Genomic DNA, 24,343 nt, shown 5'->3' with positions numbered 1-24,343 from the left:
CCTTTCCCAAAGTATTTAATAGATTTGGGTCATAAGCTAACTTTTACTTTGCAGTTGATTTTTATCTGTTTTGCTTAGACTGCTGAAATAAACCTCCTAAAATAGCCTTTTTATCTTCTCAACCTGCTGGTCAACTGCTAAGTGGCTTCTTTTTCCCTTCACATATGGAGTCTCTCACCCTTTGTGGCATTCAAGATTTGGTTCCTCAATCTTTAAAATAGTGTTCACTTTAAAATCTTGTTCAAAACTATGCCTTTCACATTGCCATTATTTATTCTATGTTTTGATCTGGCCTCTTCCATCTTCTTCTCCACGTATCTGGACACATAGTAACACAGTCATCTTCACTATGCATTACTCTAATCATCCTTAAATGTCCCTCATGGATTTCATATTTCCATGAAATGTGAATGTGTCCTGTGGGCCTCCTTCTGTCTCTGTTGGCAGCCAGAGCTGGGGCTTCAGTTTCTGACAGTGTTCCTTCCTGCCTTTTCTCAGAGTTCTCTTCTTTCACTATTACTATGTCTCTGCTGCCTTATCCCAGTATTTTTGTTATTCCCTCTAACTTTTCCCCAGAAAAACTTCATTGTATTATGGAGATCTAGGACTCTTTCAAACTGAGGTAAAAATGGCTGGTAACAGAAATATATCCGTTCGGAGTCTGTATTGTATCAAGGGCCAAGACTATCTGATGAAATCATGAAATACTAACTAAGTATAAAACAGAGTGTAAGTGAGGACAGGCTTGAGGACACCAGGCACTAAATTAATACCACAAACACATCACTTTTATTCTTCTAGCCTGGTTCATGGAATGGTACAAATAATGGCTTTTTAGCTTACTCTTTTTTGCTGTAGCTGCTTAACCTTGAGTAATCACTTGTGTTTTAGATAAAGAAGTATACATATATGGAAATGTATTAAACAGACTTTCTGTTTTTAATGTGTCAATATTCTCATCATTATGCATAAACCACATGCTATTTCAATTATAAGTTTATATGAAAAGTACCTAAAGCATATCTTTCTTTAGTTTCTGTTGTTCCATCAAAATAGCTTTCTCAAAAATTATTGACTTCATCTCAGAAATGCAATACCTCCTCCTTACTAGTTATTGCCTTGTTTTCAGCATGTTATTTGCACAGGGTTATGGTGCAAGGTAGAGGGTGAGAAAGAATGCAGAACCAAGCTAGATCCGCCAATGGATGGAACTGATTGTGACGCTGGTAAGGTAAGTCATGTTAGTCACCTGAAGTTAGTAAGAATATTGAACAAAACTCAAGAAACTTGCATTTTCTCCTGCCAGTTCTATATGTATCCATCTTAATACTAGTAGAATACCTTCAGGATATATAAAATTTTTCCAGTATTTCATTCATTTTCATTTTACCTTTTATATTTTTTTCAAATCTATGGTTGTTTTATTAACATAAATGCAGTTATTTTTTGTTGTTGATTATGAGAGTATTGAAAGGTGGCATATTACTTTAAGAAATTAATTTATTTTTTACTATTTAAAGTAAACATAGGTAAAATAATAGCATATTATTTTATGATAGCATAAATAGTAAAACTTCCAGAGCTGATGAATCCTCTCAGGTATAAAACATTGTCTCAGATAAACCACTAAGTATAATTTTTCCTAGTCATTTCAGGCATCACAAATAAAATACTCTAGTTGACAGTTTGAAGATTAGTAAATATTTGGCAGAGTTATTTAATTTTTAATGTGTCTCATAAAGTTACAGGAAAGTTTATTAGTATACATTTCCATTTCAAAGTAATTACTGTTGAAAAATTAAATTTTTTTATTTTCCTATCAGAATTATTGCAGTTGAAAAATAATTTTTTAAAAAATATGGAGGAGGTAAATCCCATCTAGTTAACTTAATCAAAGATAATAGTTCAATAGATTACATTATTTTCTGACTTTTATTCTCTGAAGGGAAAGCAGATGGTTAATCACTTTACTCATTAGATATAAGATCAGAAACTTTGCCTCTGAAGAACATAAATGTTTTATTACATTTAAAAAGAAACAACAACATAAAGCTTACTTGAAGTGAATTAGTGAAAACAATGAAGTTATATGGAACGCTAGCTTAAAAATAGTGTTTTTAAAAATGGACATAATGGAAATCCATCAATTCCACTTCTAAAATTTTGTGCTAAGGGAATACAAATGTTGTACAAAGAGAAATGTAGGTGAGTGTAAACACACACGCGCACACAAAAATGCTTATTATGTAAGGATGCAACTTGTAATGGTGAGGAATGAGAAATAGCAAAAGTATTCATGAGATGAGGAATGTTTACAATGTAGCTGTTAAAAGAATGAGGTAGATATATACTTACAAACTGAAAAGATCTAAAAGACATGATGGTTAATACATAGGCATGTCAGAAAAATGGATACTTTGATACCCCTTGTTATTTACCAAAAAATCAATTATGAATACACATATACATTGTATATATCCCTAAACTAATAGAAAATGGTTTGAAATATACACTCTAAACTGTAATTAGTAGTTACCTCTTGAGAGGGAAGTGGAATTGATGGATGAAAGTGTGGGAGTTGAGGGTAAATATAATTTTTTCCCAGCCCCTTATGAATGTTTGACATAAGCATGTAGTCATTTATTTCTTCTATAATTTAATTTTAAAAAGTAAAAATTGTTTAAATACAAAATATTTTTAAGACTAGAAATGCTTCATCACTAGATATAGTCAATTAAAAAATGGTTTCTTGAACGAGAATTTCTGTGAATTATCTGCCAGTTGTTTACCGACTGTGCCAGATGTTTTTCTCTGAGTTTATATGGAGAGTCAGAATCTGGGTTGGTTTTCATTTTTTTAATTATACACAAAAGTACAATAATGTGTGCATATTGGGCAAGCCTCACGGTATTATGTTGAGTAATTTATTGCTGGAATCATAAAACTCTGCAACAGCAATAATTTTTATCATCCCTGAAACATGAAAACTGTAATAAACAAAGATAACCAACTATTCAGCTATATTTCTTTGAACATCACACAACCCATTCATCTTACTACTTTTTCTTTATCACTATAAAATCTCTTCATTTTTATAAACTGATGCCCTAAGTATTTTTCTACTATTATTTTTTCATCTGATATTTATGAGAAAAATTTGCATTCTTGAAGTCTCTAAAATAAACTTATTCTTTTAGCAATCAAAATTGTAATTGCTTATCAAAAGTAAAATGTTTTTGTTTCCCCATAATTGTGCTAACAATGTTCTTTTAGAGTGGTTCTGTAATGCTTTTTGTATTAAAATTACTAATGGACTTCTCAGTTCCTCAGGCCATGTGGGCTTCTTTAAATGTCCATCTGTTCCAGCTGTTGTAGGAGCCATCGTGAAAATAGCTTCCAACACTCTGCAAAGGAGTGCGGTAGTGCTAAAATATTTGAATGCTTTCAACCTCATATAAAACACTGCAGGCTTGGTACACTGCAAACCAAGAAACAAAGCTGGGAATTTTTAAATAATTTGTTACAAAGTTTTGTAATTTTGTAATTTTTATAGTGTATAATGATGTTAATCTAGCTGTATAAGTAAAAATATATAATTAAGTCTGAGAAGGTGCATACTGAATTTTATGATTCAAAATAATTGCAATGATAAGGATTTATCTACTATTTCTACAGTTTCCAGATTAAAAGCAGCCTGTTTTCTTTCTTTTCCTCTTCTCTTTGTAATACATTCAACTGTGTTTACATTTAACAGATGTTAAAGAGTTGATAAATGATTTAGTAAAAACCAAGAAATGTTTGTTTTTTCACTGACAAAACTTACTAGGAATTGGGGGAGGGGAAAGGAAATCAATATAAATTTAGTAAAATTTTAGCCTGTTTTGAGGAATTCTACGTAACATATTTTATTTACTTTCCTATATTGAGATTCTTGAAATTACCATCATGATTCTTTACTGAGAATATAAAGACTGTAATATCCTTACACTCACATATTTGCATATATAATTTATTGCCTTCTGTTCTCTTCTGTCATCCAACAATGTATGTGCAAGATTTGATTAGACAATGATGTTCTCTTTGTCATCTTCACAGAACTCTTCCACTCTGATGATTTCATGAATTTCCTAGACATGTCCACATAGAAATTTTGATAGAATGGAAATACAGTTAATTTTTTTGGTCTCCTAGAAGTAACCTTTATTATATATTTCCCTAGCATTTTCATAAATCAGACCAAATTTGTAGATATGATAAATTTTGTGTTTTTTAAACCAGGTGTAGTATCATTTTTTGAGGCTCAAAAATATAAATGAAGCAAATTATGCTGCCAGAAAAATCTATGAAAAGCATCATTAGGGTCATCTTATATATAAACCAAAAGAATATATTATATAGTAACTTAAAAACTAAATGGAACATATTATATAAAAATTTAAACAAAATGTTTAACACCTTCCTCACTGTTGAAGTACAACATCACCTTGAAGACACAAAGGCAGGCTCTCCATAGTTTCATCCAGAGATCTGGTTCTCTGCAAGATGATGGACTTTTAAAATATTATACTATGCTTTCTTTAAATTTCACCAATTTGTGTATGCAGATTTGGCTTGTATATCTATTTCTATTTCTCTTCATCTGCCCAGTGTGGTATAGTTTAAATGATGTACAAGTCCAGATGCTGGTCTTTTCCAGCATATTTTTAGTCTGCTATGAATGCTAACCCAGCCTTTCAATGCCAGCAAGGAGCTATGATTTGCACTATGGGAAACATAAACACCCTTCAAGTAGGCCAAAACAATTTGACCAGTTGAAGTTTGACATCTTTCATGTTGGGTTTTTTTTTTTCATCAGTGGCATTACATAGTTAAATCCTTAAAGCCAGTAGGTTGTTTAAAAGGACCTGTTTCCCCCCTTCTGCAAATTTTCAGACTTAATCTTCACACAAAATCTCAATATAGTGACAATCTTCATACAAAATCCAATGTAATATGCCTATCAATACACTCTGGGGGGATCCCTGGGTGGCGCAGCGGTTTAGCGCTTGCCTTTGGCCCAGGGCGCGATCCTGGAGACCCGGGATCGAATCCCACGTCAGGCTCCCGGTGCATGGAGCCTGCTTCTCCCTCTGCCTATGTCTCTGCCTCTCTCTCTCTCTCTGTGACTATCATAAATAAATAAAAAATAAAAAAAGAATACACTCTGGGTTGTTGAGATTTTTTTTTCCAGCACAGATTTAAAACTTCTTGAATCTAAAAGAGATTGAACTTAAAATTTGACATTATTGGAAAAAAATGCAGGAACTAATTATTTGATTGCATAGAAAAGCGTTAACTGGGCTCAGACAAGACTATGTAGCATAGTTTTCTAAATTCTCTTTTCTGAAAAGCATTTAAAAACATATACTCAAAATTAATTTTAAATAAGAATCAATTAAGATCAGAACGAATAGAATTTTGGTTAGGTTTCTGGAAACTTATTAATGGCATTAATATAATATATATACAATTTATAATTATTAATTATTGTTGACTTCTAAGTTCTTAGTATGGGCTTGATGCTTCATTCTACTCCTGCAAAGTCCATTAGGTAAATATGATTATGATTCACATTTTGAAATGGGAAACTTGAAGATTAGAGAGTTTCTGTATTTCTGCAAAATCCTTTATAAATCATGTTGCCATTAAGTACAGATAATTGTTTAGGTCTGGAAGGATCAGCTTGCTCAACTCCATCATTATATAGTCATTAAGCTGAATTTTGCTAACATTTACTTATTCTCAACATGATTTTGTTCAGTTAATTTTACTTTTAGCATGTTTACTATGACTGTGATAGATCTGATTTTTCAGGAATAAGGAGAAATTATTATAGTTTACCTTCTAAGTCCTGGCAGCCATTCCTTGGTGGCCACAGAAACTGCTTCTTTTGCTGCCTTTATTTAAAGTTAACAAAAATATAAACAAGAGAATGAGTACATTCCTTTCTCTTCTTTCATGGTTATCTTTCTCCGTTAATAGATACAAAATAAGCTGCAGAATAACTTGAAGGAAATGACAGAATTTCAGAGAATCCAATTGCCTAAATCTTTCAAATAAACACTGTCAAAAGAAGAATTGCTATAATGTTAATGCTTATATTTGAGGGGAACTCTTTCAGGATAAAAGGAAGAAGGCATAAAAGACAGTGCTAAAATTAAATTATACTTTTTTTTTTTAATTACAAGGAAAGAAAACCACCAACATTTCAAATCACAACTGCTACGTTTGCTAAAATCTCTGCTTCACTCTAGTTATGGAAGATCATTTATATTTTATTTTCCGTTTCTGTGCTTTTGTCATTTGTCCCTTTTAAATCGTTGTGCTTCTTAGACTGTGGTAGTTTTTCTTTTGTGGCTGTGCCACCCCAAGTGGCCTAAGTACTGAATTCTCAGAGCTGTGGTGCAAATATGTGTGCCCTGTTTTCATAATAAGACCTTATGATCTGACAACTGGGCAACAGGCGAACGGACCGTTAAATTACTACAACAAGAAGCAAGTGCCAACTTATTTTTGGTCTTTTTCAATTTGTATGTTTGGGGCTTTAGTACACCTGATTTAATCTCAATTCCAGTGACTCTGTAGGCCAGTGAATGATTTTCCCTTGTGCCCTGATTTGTTCACCTAAGACATAACTTTTGGAATAGTGGTGTAAGGCTGGAGAATGTACCAGTAGGACCTCAGCACCTGGACATGTGGCCGGAGAATGGAGCGTGTGGAGTCCCTGTAGCCGAACCTGCAGTTCTGGGATCAGCAGTCGAGAGCGCAAATGTCCTGGGTAAACGCAAAGTTCCTGGATTGGGGGAGGGTGTTTTTGCTTCAATTTCCAAATGCAAAGATTTTACTGATAAACAATGTTGGAAAGCGGAAGAAGCCCCTCAAACCCTACCCCGTGTTGGAAAGCAGAAACAAAATCCCTCAAATTGTGTAAATTATATAAAATCTCCCAAGAAGAAAATAAGACTAACCCTTCTCAGAACAAATAAGTCAATGTTACATGCAGTGGTTTCTTGATTTATCAAATGAACAGTGTGTTTAAGTGAGCAGGGAGACATGCGTTAGAAAAAGTAAGTTGATAAGGGAACCGTGAGAAGGCAGGAAGATGTTAGGACTTACAGGAAGGGAGGGAAGGAGAACAAAATTATTGTCAATATAAGTGAGCAGTGCTGAAAAATGAAGATGTGCTAATAAACACATGTGCAGATTGGGAGGCATTTCAGGGTCTGCTCACTCAATCCCATCCTTCCTAGAGTGATCCCAGGAAAGCACATGAGAAAATTATTTTAGCTTTATACTTTTACTCTTGGTGTGGACTCAGTAGCCCGATTCTTTCATAAGCAATTTTAAAGAAAGGATGTGAGAACGTTAAAACCAGACTCCTTCATGAAAATCACAGGCTTTCTATTTTGCCCCCAGCCTCTGCCTTCTACTCCTCTATATCACTGTCATGGCACATTGGCTTTTATTTCTCATGTGTTTTAGAAATTAAATTGATCGAGGATTGAAAATATATATATATATATTTATATAGTTTTTAATAAGCATATGGATTTCCTACTATTAGCAATTATTTAACATGTCCACATTTTCAAAGTAGATTTAATATAAAGGAGTATACATTATTAATTTAATGTCTTTTAATTTTTAAAGTGAGTCATTAACATAAAAAAAAGATAAAATTGATTATTTGTACTATCTTTTCTAGGCTAGGTTCTGAAGCAAGGGACTGTAATGGTCCCAGAAAACAATACAGAATATGTGAGAATCCACCTTGTCCTGCAGGTTTGCCTGGATTCAGAGACTGGCAATGTCAGGCCTATAGTGTTAGAACTTCATACCCAAAGCCTGTTCTTCAGTGGCAAGCTGTCATGGATGAAGGTATGACTACTCGCATCACCACCATCTTACTTAAGTAGACTTCTAGATTTGCAGTGTTTTTACAGTAGTCGTCAATGTTATTTTACAGATGATACAGATTGTATTCTAAGTATTTCCGAGCTCTCTTTCTTCAACCTTTAATGGAATGTAACAATCACAAGCACTGACTACAATATATTTTTTTAAATGTAGGGTATATTTAAAAATATATGAAAAAATAAATGTAGAGTATATTATTACAGACAAATTAGATGAACTAAAATTTTAAGAAAGTGACAATAGGAAATGCTGATGAGGATGAAGAGAAACTGGATCTCATATGTTGCTGATTGTAATGTAAATGGTACAGCTACTCTGAAAAATAGCTTGGTAGTTTCTTAAATAACTCAGCATACATTTATCTTACAATTTAGAAAACACACTCCTGGGCATTTTCCCCAAAGAAATGAATATTTACAACTATAAAAAATCACATGCCCAAATATTTGTAGCAGCTTTAATTTCAATAGCCAAAAACTAGAAACAACCAAAAAAGTTCTGAGTACCTGAATAGTCAAACACACTGAGGTACATCCATACCATCAGATATTATGCAACAATCAAAGGAAAAAACTATTGATATGTATAGTGACTTGGTGAATTTCAGAGCCTTATGCTGAGTAAAAAGAATCAATCTCAAAATATCAAATACTCTGTGATTCCATTGATATAACATGTAACATATCTATAACATTTATATAACATAGATATAATTTATATATATATATATATTATATATATATAACTATAAAACAAAACTGTAGAGATGGAAAACAGAATAAAAGTTGCCAGCCAGAAGTTAGAGATGATGGCAGAGAGAGGGATGGGTATCATTATAAAAGGATAGCATAAGGTAGAACTTTGTGCTGATAAAATACTGAAATATATTGATTGTGGTGGTGGTTGTGAAATCTACACATTAATAAAATGACACAGAAGTATACACATACATGTACCAAAGTCAGTTTCCTGAGTTTGCTCTTATTCTAGTTACCAAAGTGGAACCATTTGGGTAAACTGGGGAAAAGGTATATGAGATCTCTGTACTATTTTTGTACCTTCCTGTAAATCTTTAATTATTTCAGAATAAGAATGTTAAGAAAATTATATGTTACTTTATTATTTAAGAATTACTTAGGGGGATGCCTGGGTGGCCCAGTCAGTTAAACGTTGGGCAAGTGCCTGGCTCCTGGTTTCTGCTTGGGTTGTGATCTCAGGGTCATGGGATCTAGCCCCACTTTGGTTTCGACGCTCAGCAAGGGGTCTGTTTGAGATTTTCCCTCCCTATCCCTCTGCCCCTCCTGCTCCTGGTCTCTTTTTCTTAAGTAAAAAAAATAAATCTTTAAAAAAATTAAACTTAGGAATAACTTAATAACTCCTTTTCTTTAAAAAAAAAGGTTTTATTTATTTATTTCAAACAGAGCATGAGTGGGATGGGGAGGAGGGGCAGGGGAGACGCAGACACCCCGCTGAGCAGGAAGCTCTTGAGGAGGGACTCAACCTCAAGACCCCAGGATCATGACCTGAGCTGGAGGTAGATGCTTCACTAACTGAGCCACCCAAGTGTCCAAATAATTTCTTATTACTTAAGATAGTTCTTGCCTGTGGTCAGTCAGTGAGGTTTCCTTTTTCTAGATGCTTAGGCAAAATCTTGATGTCATCATTTTCATTTTTTCTTTTATTTTACTGTACATTCAGATTATCAGCAAGGTCACATTAGCCTTATCATTTTTCTTTTTATTCCAGTGTAGTTAACATACTGTGTTATATTAGTTTCAGGTGTACCATATAGTGATTCAGCATTTCCATGGATTACTTAGAGTTCATCAAGCCAAGTGTACTCTTGATCCCCTTCACCTATTTCCCTCGTCCCCCTACCCACCTCCCCTCTGATGATCATCAGTTTATTCTTGAGAGTTAAGAGTCTGTTTTTTGTTTTTTTTTTTTCCTGTCTTTTCTTTTCTTTGGTAATTTGTTTTGTTTCTTAAATTCCTTATCTGAGTGAAATTGTAAGGTATTTGTCTTTTTGACTTATCTCACTTAGCATTGTATCTCTAGATCCATCCATGTGGATGCAAATGGAAAGATTTCATTCTTTTTTTTATGGACATGAGCCTTATCTTTGAAATATATCCAGAGTCTGATTGTTTCCTAATATCACCAGAACACCACCCCTGGCTCAAGCCACTGTTTATCCCCGCTGTGGTTGCAGTAGCCCTCTAATCAGTCTTCATGCCTATGTTCTTCCTTCTCAACAGCCAGAGTGATACTGTTAAATTGTCAGTCATGTCCTATTATTCTTCCATTCAAAAGTCTCTAGTACCTCCCTGACTCCCTGAAAGTTCATATTCATTCCTTCTAAGGGAAGGACCTTACAGATCTCTGCCACCTGGCTGCTTCTTACCCTGAGACCTCATCCTCATTGTTCCCCATCACCCTTCTACCTACACTGGCTCCCCTGCTCTTCCCAGAGTAAGTTCTAGTGTCTTGGAAGCTCTTGCTTTCTGTGCTGTAACACTGTCTCCTGATATTGGCAGGCTTCATCCTCTTACCTCCTTCAGGTCTTTGGTTAAATAATAACTCAGTATTTTTCCTTTCCCTGCTTTATTCTTTTTTCATAGAACTCATCACCATCTGCCATAATGCTTATATATCTTGTCTATTCAGTGCCCCCCCCCCATAATTGTTGGAAGAGCAGGAGTTATCCTATTTTTGCATTGCTTTATGTTTAGCCTTGGAAACAGTACAGGAACAGAGTAGGCACAGACTAGGTTAGGTGAATGAATGATGTGCCTTATAGGAATTTTCAACTTGATCTGTCTTGGCCTCTCTTCTTCTTCTTCTTCTTCTTCTTCTTCTTCTTCTTCTTCTTCTTCTTCTTCTTCTTCTTCTTCTTCTTCTTCTTCTTCTTCTTCTTCTTTTTAATTGGAGTTCAATTTGCCAACATATAGCATAACACCCAGTGCTCATCCCATCAAGTGCCCCCCTCAGTGCCCATCACCCAGTCACCCCCACCCCTCACCCACCTCTCCCTTTCTACCACCCCTTGTTCGTTTCCCAGAGTTAGGAGTCTCTCATGTTCTATCTCCCTTTCTGATATTTCCCACTCATTTTTTCTCCTTTCCCCTTTATTCCCTTTCACTATTTTTTATATTCCCCAAATGAATGAGACCATATAATGTTTTTCCTTCTCCAATTGACTTATTTCACTCAGCATAATACCCTCTAGTTCCATCCGTGTCGAAGAAAATGGTGGGTATTTGTCGTTTCTAATGGCTGAATAATATCCCATTGTATACATATACCACATCTTCTTTATCCATTCATCTTTCGATGGACACCGAGGCTCCTTCCACAGTTTGGCTATTATGGACATTGCTGCTATAAACATCGGGGTGCAGGTGTCCCGGCGTTTCACTGCATCTGTATCTTTGGGGTAAATCCCCAGCAGGGCAATTGCTGGGTCATAGAGCAGATCTATTTTTAACTCTTTGAGGAACCTCCACACAGTTTTCCAGAGTGGCTGTACCAGTTCACATTCCCACCAACAGTGCAAGAGGGTTCCCCTTTCTCCACATCTTCTCCAACATTTGTTGTTTCCTGCCTTGTTAATTTTCCCCATTCTCACTGGTGTGAGGTGGTATCTCATTGTGGTTTTGATTTGTATTTCCCTGATGGCAAGTGATGCGGAGCATTTTCTCATGTGCTTGTTGCATGGCCTCTCTTCTTACTAAATATTCTCCTTGGGATAATATTACTTTATTCAGTAGGTTTTGTTTATCATTAATATGCTAAAGGACACAGATATTTATCTCCAACCCAGGTCTTTCTATCCTGAGTCCCTTCATTGCTTACCCATCTGTTGCATGGACATCTCCACTCAACATCTCATCACTTCTAACTCAACACACCCCTTGCCTTTCTGTCTCAGTCCTACCATGTGCTTCTCTCACAGCACTCTCTCACAAAAAATGGCATCATGATCAACCTTGTTCTCACTCGCCAGAATCATTCTTCCTCAGTCTCCATCCATCTGTACTAAAGCAGCAAGCCCTATTTTTCCCAGCCTTTCTGCTGCCAGTGTGTTTCCTAATGATTGCACTGTTTCTAACCTGCATCCTCAAACAGCTCTCTCCCTTCTCTCTGACCACAATCTTCTCCAGCCCCAGCTCCTCATTTCAGCCAGACTTGCCTTTTCAAGGCTGGATCTGTCAGCCACCGTGCCAAGTAATACCCTTCCATGAGCCCTACTGTTCTCAGGACCAACCTCAAAAATAACTGCCTGGTTTCTAAGGCTGTTTGTGTGGTCTGCCCCTTTACCTTCTCTCACCTCATGTCCACCATTCCCTCTATGTTCTCCAGCACAGCCCGGCCAACTTCTACTCCATCCCTCATATACATCATGCTTTCTTATATCCAGGCCTGTAAACATCCTAGTTTCTTGGCATAATTCCTTTTATTTCTCAAGCTTTGGTTCCTCTTTCTCTCTTTCTCTCTCTCTCTCTCTCTCTCTCCATTTATTTACCTGAAAAATGCCTGTTGATTTTTTTTTTGACTCGGTTTATGTCAAGCCCTCTAGGAAAAAAACAATCCCCTGATCCTCCAAATTGGGTATTTGCTCCTTTGAAGCACCTCACAATACCCTTTTATAGCAGATTTTAATGTGTCTCTATTCTCCTTGTTGTCTGTGCTTAATGAACAGACTGGCAAATGTTAAACCTCTGATAAATATTTGTTGTGCCGGGATCCCTGGGTGGCGCAGCGGTTTGGCGCCTGCCTTTGGCCCAGGGCGCGATCCTGGAGACCCGGGATCGAATCCCACGTCGGGCTCCCGGTGCATGGAGCCTGCTTCTCCCTCTGCCTGTGTCTCTGCCTCTCTCTCTATCTCTCTGTGACTATCATAAATAAATTAAAAAAAAAAATATTTGTTGTGTAAATGTGAGTATATATACCATACCTTCTGGTTGTAGAAATGATATGACTATTCAAATAATGCAAATAATCATCTAATCCTATCTCTGCCTCTAATTGGCTGTGCAATTTAATAATATTAAATTCACTTGAAACCTCCTTGTTCATAGGTAAAATAAGAGAGAGGAAACAGATACACTCCAAGTTAAAAAAAAATTAGAATTGGATGGGGGACAATTTAAAATATTGAAGCCATTGGAAATCACAATTTTGACAGCCCCTACCTCTTATAAAATGTTGTGTATCATCAGAATGATCCATAATAAATATTTATATAATTAGTAGGTTAGCATGTTTTATAATTTTGCCACACATATCAATCAAGCACATCAGTCCATATGATGAGTAAAGTATACAACAGTAGTCTTCATGTATTATATAGCACTATGGAAGAAACTGAAATGTATGATTCTTTTAAAAACCCCAACTTTTAATAACATATGACACCTTAAAATGCAAGGGGCTATTTCTGTTATTCTTATGTAATACATGAATCTATGGCTAGGAAAATTAAATACAGGGTGTCAATGCTGTAGTGAACAGTTATTTTTAGAGGAAAAAAAGATGCATGGCTTTAACATTCAGGTATTTCACATACACTGTGCTGAGATTTGGCCGAAATCCATGTTTAATGCATATCTTGGAAAGGGTTGGTCTCTTAAATCAAGACAAAGCCTGCCTGCCAAGTAAGTACTGGCATGTTACATGGATCACTATAATGTCACAATCTCAAGGGTATACTCCAGGAAGGAAGATTGGTATCAAATGTTTATGTCATCTGTAAAGCACAGTGAATTGACAATATGTTGTAAAAGGAGAAATAGAAAGACTTTTATCTGAATTCTTGCTTGGAATGTGAATGGAATTTTCTAGATGAGCTCCTTTCCACATTATTCATATATCTAGCTTGCTTCTCTCTTCAATGAAAACTCCAGAAAGAGAATTATATATATATATATATACATATTATACATATACATGTACACACACACAGAATACCACTTTTAAAGTGTTGCAATTATAGCAGCTGTTTTTAAGTCTAAAGATATGACATAGTAAGCAGTCATCGAATAAACATAACCTACTTTGAGGTGTGAGAGCATACTGAAATGCTTTATTGCGGCTTATAATGGCATCTTAAAGGAAAATTTCAAAACCATGCGCGTTGAAGGCCATGTTCCAACTCCCCAGAATTGTTCAGAGCAGTATTCAGAAGCCACATGTGAAAAGTGTTTGAAATGTTCAATTCTGAAGGCTCATTTAACTGTCTGTCTTCTCTTTGCAAAATGATACCCTGTTCCATGCCTCTGGCTGTTATTTGGTATTTATAGAATCCCATCAGCATACGTGGAACTTTACTGAAGACATAAGCGAAGATCAGTGTCAAAGACTGTAAACTATTTTCCATTCTATTTATATGAGCTTAATAAACAGTAAAGGGCCTGGCTGGTATCAAGCCAATAGAGTAGTAATGTAGCATGGAAATTGCTCTGAAGTTTCAGATTTGGATAATTCTCCTACTGGTGTTACCAAATACTGCAGTTCTTCTGTAGGATGCTTAGAAACAGCCCTTTAAAAATATTTTGCCACTCTTGACTGGCCTGATTGGCAAACGTTTTAACTCTACGCATCCTACCTTATTGCTTAATGAAGCACTGAAGAAGACTGCCAGTCATCCAGAAATTCTTTAGCCAGAACAGCCTTCCCGTGGATATCAAATATACCGGTATGCGTTCTGAGTAACCAATGGAGGAAATTGAGCACTTCAGCACTTTTGAGTTCCAGTGGATGTTCTCATGGGATTGTGTTGCATTTCTACATGTCCTTGTAATGGACAATCTTAAGATAATTGCTCATCTTAGAAATTCTTCTTTCTACGTTTAGTAATTTTTCATTAGAAAATGCCAAATGCAGAGGATTGAAAATTAGTGTATGGGAATTTAGAAGTGACATATCCAGTAAATCTTCATGAATGAAGTAAATCTGAAATAGGAAGAAATTTGATGTGTACTTAAAGGGGAGTTCATTCCAAAAGATATGAGCAAAAAATGTGGTATGTAAAATATTTTGGGGCAAGAATAATTGTCTTGTGTGTGGTAGAGGTTTGATGCCAGAAAAATAATAAATGATACATTTTGAAAATAATCTGAAGACATATTTCTTAAGAAGGAGATATTCATTGGATATCTATTTTTTCCCAGACATTTTCTCACTTACTGCTCATAATAACCACTATACTACTATACTATAATTACTACTACATTACTCAATTCAGAGCAAATTATATATATATATATTTTTTAATTTTTATTTATTTATGATAGTCACAGAGAGAGAGAGAGGCAGAGACACAGGCAGAGGGAGAAGCAGGCTCCATGCACCGGGAGCCCGATGTGGGATTCGATCCTGGGTCTCCAGGATCGCGCCCTGGGCCAAAGGCAGGCACCAAACCGCTGCGCCACCCAGGGATCCCGCAAATTATATTTTTTACTCAACAACTGTACTGAAAAATAAAGCTGGAGATAAAAATATTTATGCAGTAACTTTTGCTCTTTTTTTTTTTTTGTCTACTCTGTGTGTAGAAAAACCATGTGCCTTGTTTTGCTCTCCTGTTGGGAAAGAACAGCCTATTCTTCTATCAGAAAAAGTGATGGATGGAACTTCTTGTGGATATCAGGGATTAGATGTCTGTGCAAATGGCAGGTGTCAGGTAAGACATTCCAGAAGGGAGACTGTATGTGCTCACAGAGGCTTTGAGCAGCTGCACAGTATAATGGAAAGGTCTGCACCAAGTCTCAAAAGCTGTGACTGTAGTCCTGACTCAACTGCCATCTTGAGCAAGTCTCATGGGCTTTGCAACTCAATTTCTTCATGTGAATAATGAAGGGTTTGGAATAGATAATCTGTAAAATGCATGACTAGCTCAAAGAACCAGACATTTTTTTTTATTCTGTAATATACATATTACTCATCTAAAATGGCATTTATGTCAAAATATTCCAGACCCAAAATTCAAGGTCTCCAGTTCTCCCTATCTTGTGTCCAAGGCTGAGCCATGTGGCAAAAACCTATAAAATCTGTCCTATTACTCTTAATATTAAAGTATTTTCAACATACTGGACCAACTGATTTTTTAAATATATATTTATATTATATATATTTAAAATATGATTATTTAATTTTAACATTTAAACATTTAATTTGTTCTTATCTTAAACATTTCATTCTTAAACATTTTATTTGCTCTTATCTTTCTTTTTGAAAACAATCTCCATTTACCACATGCATTTATGCACTCTTCATTTACCTTTAGAAAAGTAAAGCAAGTATGACAGCATAGTGGGAAGATCAAAGGCTAGAACTACCACTATCTCGGGTTGGCTTCTCCTAGAGAGATCAATATGCAGATTTTTTAAAAAGATTTTATTTACTTACTCATGAGAGACACAGAGAGAAAGGCAGAGACATAGACAGAGGGAGAAGCAGGCTCCCTGCGGGAAGCCCGATGGGAGACTCGATCACAAGACCCCCGGATCACACCGTGAGCTGAAGGCAGATGCCCAACCACTAAGCCACCCAGGTGCCCCAATATGCAGAAAGATTAATGCCAAGTGTTTTCATGATCAACATCCATGTTGGGAGGGGAAAAGAAAGGGCTGGGCAGAGGTAGAAAGGGGGCTGTGGTACACTCACAACAGGACCTCAGCCCATCCTGTGAGGAGCCTTGAAGCTGGGATGGCTCTTTAGAGTTGTCCTTATTTGTGGTGAGAAAGCCAGGCTTTTTTTTTTACCCCTGAAATCTGCTAGTATCTGGATGCAAACTGCACCAGAAAGGAGATGTGCCCTTGGTAAAGGCAGTTTTCTTCAGGGTAGGTAATTTCTGCAGAAGGCTGATGGCTGATAAACTTCATGGACATGGGAAGGAAATAAATCCCTTAGTTTTAAAAGAAGTATCCGTGGAAGAGTGCTGACTCCATGACAGCCATGAAGAAACTATATTCTTGTGAAGTTCACCTGAAATACGTATGCACAGGTTAACTAGTCTGTCAGATGAAGTTGTTAGACCAATAGTCATTGACATTTTTGTATAATACCCTCCTTTGAGAATTTGATGAAAAATTTCCTTTTTTTCCCCCGTAAATCCATGCCTTTGTATTCGTGCACATGCACACATGCAAGCATGCGTATACCAAAATTTGAAAACAATTTCAAGGTGTAGGTGATCAACCTGCGTTCCAATAGAAACCTCTAGAAATCTGGGTAAAAACTTGGGTACAATATAAAACTTAAGTGCTTTCCCAGCTCTGAGATCTTATATTTTGCCAGCATGCTATAGAGTTTAAAGCACAGAATCATGTAATATCACTGGCATAAGAAGCAGTCTTCTAATTACATTTTAATTTCCTTTATTTTTTAATAGCCTATGTCAGCAACCTGAAAATTTTCATTTTCCTGTAAAAAAGAAACATTGCTATCATTACCTATACATATTTTGTTTTCAGACCTGTATGCTGTGCAATTAAAGCTTTTAACTTTATCATTATTGTAAATCTGTTAGTGTATGTCTTCAATGAATTTATTTTTCAAAGAATTATATTTTCCTATATATATATGCCAAATTAATATGCATTAATTTTAAAATGCATGATTGTTGAGCCATGACATCATGTCTATCCCTGGCTTTTATTTTAGGTTTACGGACTTGTAATATCCTAGTTATGAGGGAAGAACTAATAAATTAGTAGGTACTAATTTTTTCAGTCATTTAACTGCTATTTATTGGGTTTATTGTATTTGCCAAGAAACAAGCCTAGGGATAGAGCATTATAGTTGTTTTTATCATTTCAAAACCACTCTAAACTCTACTCTAAATTTTTCCTCATTTGTACATACGTGAGAGATTTTTTTTTCCAGGTCTTTTGATGGCTCCTGCTTAGTGAGCTCTTCCTGTACCTTTGTTGTATTTTGAGAATTTCCTGTGGTGGCTGCCACCTCTTTCATCCAAGACATTCCCTTTATTTCTCTCTGAATATGCTTTGATTTGCAGTTCAAACTACTCCACTAATGCATTGCTTTGTCAACCTCTTGTCACTGATATATCTCCCTTAATAAAAGGAAAGAATGCTATAATATGCAGGTTTAATGTGATTTTTCTTCCTCAGGGTATTCATCACACCACTGCATTTTGTAATCTGCTTACTTCCCCCACCCGAACACCACCACCACTAACCACAGATTTTAAAGGACCTGTTTTGGTCACGTTTTATTTATATTTTAAAAATTCCTCTAAAATAACTGTAATGTTATAAATGGATGTATTATCAGTCTCTCTTGCAACTCCTGATTAAGGGTAATGGAATAATTGCACCATTTATTTCTGATGATATTGACATTAAATTCTGCCCTTTGAGTATGCACAGCTTTGCAAATTGTAATCATATTTTCTGAACATCAATGGGAGACCAACATTATTCACTAGAAAAAAAAGTCAATGATTTTATTTCAGAAAATTCATATTAACCTAATTCCTCTGGAAGCAAATTAGAATGAATTTCCTCACTGTTCATATTTTCTTATAGCAGCCGTGGGGCTATAGGTTGTGGAGCAGCCTTACTCACATTCATGTGTTGGATGCCAAAGAAGATGGGGATAGAAGTTTATTTGCTGAACTGTAGTAAAAATAAATATTTATGTTTGGTTTTCACAAAGTTAATATTTAATATTTAGCCTTTGTTTTGCAACCACCTTAAGAAGTGAAGCCTTCCATATAATGCAGTGTATCTGTTCTATGTTAAGTAGAATGAAGTAGATTAATAATGTTATGTTTAATAGAAATGTGATTTCCTTTAGGATTATATAAGTTGCATCTGTCTCAATGGTTTTCCAAATTGCTTTAGGGTACAATTTAATTCTTAATATGGGAAAAATACTCTCATCACTATCCTGCTATTTGGTCACTTTACTGATGACATCATTTGACATGAGTTTGCTCTATTGGTTTGCACCAGAGAATATAACATTTTAATAGTTTGTCAATTAAATATATCTAGTCTGTAGATACTAGGTTTGTTCTAAATTAGTGGTTAAAAAAGCAGAAGGGAAGAAAGACTCACTTTATGATCTACTGTCAATCTTTTGTTATAGAAAGTTGGCTGTGATGGTTTATTAGGGTCTCTCGCCAGGGAAGATCACTGTGGTGTGTGCAACGGCAATGGAAAATCATGCAAAATTATTAAAGGGGATTTTAATCACACCAGAGGAGCAGGTAATTTTTTTAATTACTTTTTCAAAATTATTAATCTTGCCAGTCTTTAGGAACAGAACAACTGAAGTTGACTTAGAAGTTACAGAGTTACAGTTGTGACTCCCTAATTGAAGACTTTTGTAATGGGGATTGAGTGATTTTTTGTGATGACATATGATACATGTGACATGAGCCACAGATCCTAACAAGCCTACGTCCCATTAATGTAAATATGAAGTCATCTGTTATGCATTTCATATACTGGAGCAGAAAGGGAATAATCTAATTTGCATTGGCTAGTGTTACCAGGTATCTATGGACCTTATTCTCCAATGCAAAGGATGATGTCTAACAGACAATAATGATGTGTAACAGCCTGGATCTGCTATATTGAGACATTAGTCTTCAGGTTTTCAGCATTAGTTGGTTTTTTCTTAATGTCCTTATTCAGTGTGAAGAAATAAAATTTTGGAAATAGTCTGTAGCAGTGTAGCATAGTGGAAATGATAACAGGGGACAATATTCCAGATACATTAATAGTGAGAAGTAATCCTCTCTTGTATCTTCATCTATAAATACTGGTACTCTGGGGATGTGAGAATGAAATGACCATGAATGATCTATGTAGTGTGAGTTTTAAAGTGATCCACAACACAAAGTGATAGTTTCTGAACTGGAACATAGTAACCCACAAGCTTGCATTCCTCAAACTTACTAGGAGTAAACAGACATTTACTTGTATTTTACCTGGATGTCTTCTAAGCTATCTTTAGTATTTATGATTATATTTTCATCATTATTAGTATACTTATATTATACATCTCAGCTTTTTCCTATTTTAAATTCTTTTCTTACTTAAATATCATAAAACCTGAGACTTAACAATGTTTTAGCTTGGATACAAAGAGCAACCATTTGCGTTTGAATAATCAAGAAAACAGGGTTCATTCTAGATAAAAGAGTCCTTCAGAAAAGAAAATTAGATACAGCCCTCTAAAGTTGAATATAACCTTTTGCAAGACCCCAGCAGAATAAAAGATAAATGAGCTTGAAGATCTTGAAGCCTAAAAATAACTGAGGCCCAGGGTAAATTGCAGATCAAAATCTCAACCTCCAAAGCTGTGAAAAATGTGACAGGTCCTACAAGTCAAAATCTGCCAGAACTCATTTAGAAAAGTCATACTTAGCTGTAATAGCCTCTCAAACTTTCAACTAAGAATACAGCTATAATAAGCTTTGGAGGGTGATTGGAGTGAAAGAGGGTTTACAGTATAGAAGTTTAAATGAAGTCTGAAAGACCAAAGAGATTTAAAGATGTAAGAATTTTTTAAGAATATTCTTGCATGATTATTTAATATGCATGGAAACAGTTCACTGAAGACTACTGATACACATTCAGCATTGACATCTTTATTTAGTTATTATGATACTTTGTTTTTCCACTAAGCACAGAAAACAGAAATACCAGTTTAAAAATCAGTGATGCTTTTCATTCTGACTGCAGTTGTGTGAGTACATTTCCCCCTAGATTTCTCCTTCAAATCTCCTTTGTTTTTATTGCACATTGAATTCTACTTTTGTTTATTTGTTCATTTGCTATTGGTAATTCGTGTTAATGGAAACTATTATTTGGAAAATGTCTGAGATGCCTAAGAAACTGGGAATATTGGAGACTAATAATGTTGCTTTTTCCTTCCAATTCTATGCTAATTTCACATGACTCTCAAGGAAGAGACTAGAATTGTTAGCTGGGGTCATAATATCTGTCCTGTGGGGTGTTATCCCTACCTGTCTCTCTAGCATCATCTCACATCAACGTGCCTTTCCTTTCCAAATTTCTACAGTAGTTCAAACTAACCATGCTCCCTCTAGCACCTTGCGTGTAAAAATATGGTTCTGTCAGCTTTGTCTTCGCTTTGCTGGTTCATTTTTAGGTGACACTTAGATCTCAGTTCAGATGTCACTTCTTCAGTGAGCAATAAACAACCTCTACCTCCCATCACTAACAGCTTGTTTAGTGACACCATATTTGTATCCATATGGTGAGGCTCTAATCACATTCTTAAGTTTACATTTACTAGTCTTTCTTTCCCCACTAGTCTTTGAGATCAATGGGAAAGAGTCTCATGACTGTTTTTTGTTTAACACCATATTCCCAATGACCAGCATAGTGTATGATCCATTAATGTTTATTAACATAAATAATGATGAAACATTATTTTTTAGTAGTTTAAAAAGCAAAAATCTGTGTAAGTCCTTAATTATATCATGGGCTTCATCTACTTGTGACTTCAAGAATGTTGTGTTCATTTCTCTTGAGACAATTTTATCCTTATAGTTTATGGACTTCCTAGAATTTCTTGAAGGAATTGCAGCCTTATTTGGTCCAGTTGGCCATGCACACTGTATATATTGTATAAGTAACACATGTGCAGACACATGTGCATGTTTTCAATCCCTGTGCTCTATTTAGAGTTTGCTAAATCATTTTTGTTGGAGCCAGAAAATAAACTTGAGGAGGTTTTTTTCTTAGTGCATTTATCATGCCTTTCATTTTAACTGCCTAGCTGCAGGATCATTTTTAGAGGAATTTTAAAAGATAAGTTGTATATTTGGTTGTGGAACTAGATAGTTACCAATATATACTAGGAAGAAAATGGACATAAAATGTGTTATTCTTAGTAGAAGAAATGATGATACTGATCCTGTATAAGGAACACATGCTCATAGACTTTTTGTTTGTATGTTTGGCACAGCTGTAGGAGAGTTATAGTGTTATGTATTCTATTTTATGAAATAGTAGCAGTGGGTCATAGCTGGAAGTGCATAGTGAAATCACACAGATCTGAGGTCAAAGCTGTGATCAGCTAATTACTGTGACAAAGCACTCTTGAAAATGATATTTTTTCCCACCTATATTCTTATCTATCAAATGAGAAATGTAGTATCTACCTTGGATATTATCATTACAATTAAATGAATTATTTATGTAAATTTCCTGCACTAGTGTCCTGCACATAGCAGTTGTTCAATTGTAACATTTGTCATTATTATTACCACAAAGATAATGATTGGTATTGACATTTTAAGAGGTCTGTTTAAGACTGAGATCTCTGGTAATTAAGTAGGATGTTCCTGTAACCATGCTAATTATTCAATATGAGGATCAAATTTATGACATTGACATCACAGACTTTATTCCAACTTGTAAACTCGGCAATAGCCACTCTTATATTCACTGATTTAAATATATGTTAACTAACTAGAATTTAAATAAAAACTTGAAAAAAAGTGCATTCTTAATTGTGCTAAATGACTTATTTACTGAAGATATCTAGGCCCCCAGTCACGGCTATCTCTCTTCAAATGTCTGCTCGGTTTTTCTCTTCCTCTCTTCTTTCCTTAAACTCAGCCTAACTCATCTGTTCTTTAAGCCATTCCAGTTGAGTAATAGAGAATTGCTCCAGATAGAACTATCAATTTAGAAATAACTATTGTCCTAATGTACAGCAGACCTCGGACTTTACTGCTAAACCCAGATAGGAATGCACTGTTACTCCCTCTACTTCCCTTTCTCTACTCTTAGCATTCTAAAGTTTAACATCTTCTCCAGATACTTTACTAAATTCCTTTGCTCGGAGATTAATAGTCACTTCTTGATTATGACAGCCTATGTGTTTTCCTTAGTCACCTTTCTTTTTGATTTTTGCACAGCTTTTAACACAGCCGAACAACAGCTTCCCTTGAGATAATCCAATCCAAAGGATCCCACTGCACAGAAACGGCCAGATCTCCTTCTTGTGATTATTCCTCCTCTGGATTCTTTTTTATTTTCAATCTATTGAAAACTATGGCTGTCTTAGGTTGAGTCCTTCACTTCTCTTTCCTCAATTTTCTCCAGTTACTTTCATTACTGATGTTAACTGCCTCACAAAAGTATTCCACTCGCCTGATGTTTGTCTGGAATTCCAAGTGTTCCACAATTCTTGGTAGATATTTTACTAGGTTGTTATACTGTTTAATTAGGTACAAATTGCAAAGTCGAATTTATCAGATAACTACCAAAACTTGACTTCCATGTTCTTACAAACTATGGCTACATTCTCACATAAGTAATAAGAAAGCATTGTGTTCAATGTTTATTTCCCCACTTACTATTGGTTGTCAATTTCAGAATTTTTTTTTTCCCCAGTGCCCTCTAGATTTTCTTCCTTAATCTAGCATATTCCCGGGCTTTTACAGTAGCCTCCTGACACTGTTATCCACAATTATATTGCTAGGCATTCTGCATATGCTATCACATAAAGCTTCTCCAAATCAGTGTGTAATTACCAAGTTCCTTGCTATATAGAATGTTCACTAGTTTCCGATGGATCAATTCAATGTCTTGGGCATACATTCAAACCCTCTTTAACAAAGACATATTCTAACATATTCTCCTTATGACAGAATTCTTTTATTTATATGCTACAAAAATATTACTTACTCTCTCACTTTTCTTTTCATTCAGTGAACTCATCCTTTTTCTATACATATCCAAATCCTGTACATTCTTCAGGGACAATTCATCTATTTACTTCCTGGTGAAGCTTTCCTTGACTCTCTGAAATGTTCTGTGAATCAGAATGATTCCAGCTGATGCCAGTGTTTCTCAAACTTGAGTAATGTATATAACAATTGAAAAGGAAAACAAGAAAAAATCCCACTTCTGTGTGTTAAAAATAACAGTGAATCCTTTTGAGTGATGATGTGATCGGGGAAGGAAGGCAATTGAAACATTGGTTTATATTCTTAAGAAGGGAATTAACCATATCATCTTGCATTTGATCTCTTTTACATAATTTTGGAAGTTTTTTTTAAACTCATATTGTATAAGGTATTTTTGCCTTGTCTTTCCAATTTCATTATGAGCTCATTAAGTGCCCAGATATTCTTACCGTACTTCTATGTATAAATCGTCAGTGAGCATTTGTTTCTATTTTCCTGCCTATTTTGTTCATGTATCAAAGTATATTTATATGGTTTGGTGTTACTAAAAATGGTTAAACTGGATAAGCAGTGTTCCCTAATGGAAATTATTATTCGAGGAACACATGCCTCAAATTCCAGCCACTGCCACCAGGTGGAGCATATGTTACCTTTGGGTATATACCAATAATTGTAAACAGTTTC

The 24,343-nt window shown here is 35.3% G+C and overlaps 1 protein-coding gene across 2 annotated transcripts in view; it reads left to right on the top strand.

Moving 5' to 3' along the window:
• ADAMTS19 (ADAM metallopeptidase with thrombospondin type 1 motif 19) overlaps positions 1 to 24,343 on the top strand; it is a 229,458-nt gene that overhangs the window by 142,176 nt on the left and 62,939 nt on the right. For both annotated transcript variants that reach the window (XM_041764550.1, XM_041764551.1), the window contains 5 exons: positions 1,130 to 1,231; positions 6,687 to 6,817; positions 7,745 to 7,917; positions 15,510 to 15,637; positions 19,072 to 19,192. In XM_041764550.1, coding sequence (XP_041620484.1) covers positions 1,130 to 1,231; positions 6,687 to 6,817; positions 7,745 to 7,917; positions 15,510 to 15,637; positions 19,072 to 19,192 — 655 coding nt within the window. The remainder of the gene's footprint in view (positions 1 to 1,129; positions 1,232 to 6,686; positions 6,818 to 7,744; positions 7,918 to 15,509; positions 15,638 to 19,071; positions 19,193 to 24,343) is intronic.

The sequence above is a fragment of the Vulpes lagopus genome, chromosome 7, assembly GCF_018345385.1.
Source record: "Vulpes lagopus strain Blue_001 chromosome 7, ASM1834538v1, whole genome shotgun sequence".
In the NCBI taxonomy this organism is placed as follows: Eukaryota; Metazoa; Chordata; class Mammalia; order Carnivora; family Canidae; genus Vulpes; species Vulpes lagopus.
The sequence above is the reverse complement of the archived record's forward strand: the minus strand, read 5'-3'. Positions and strand labels throughout refer to the sequence as shown.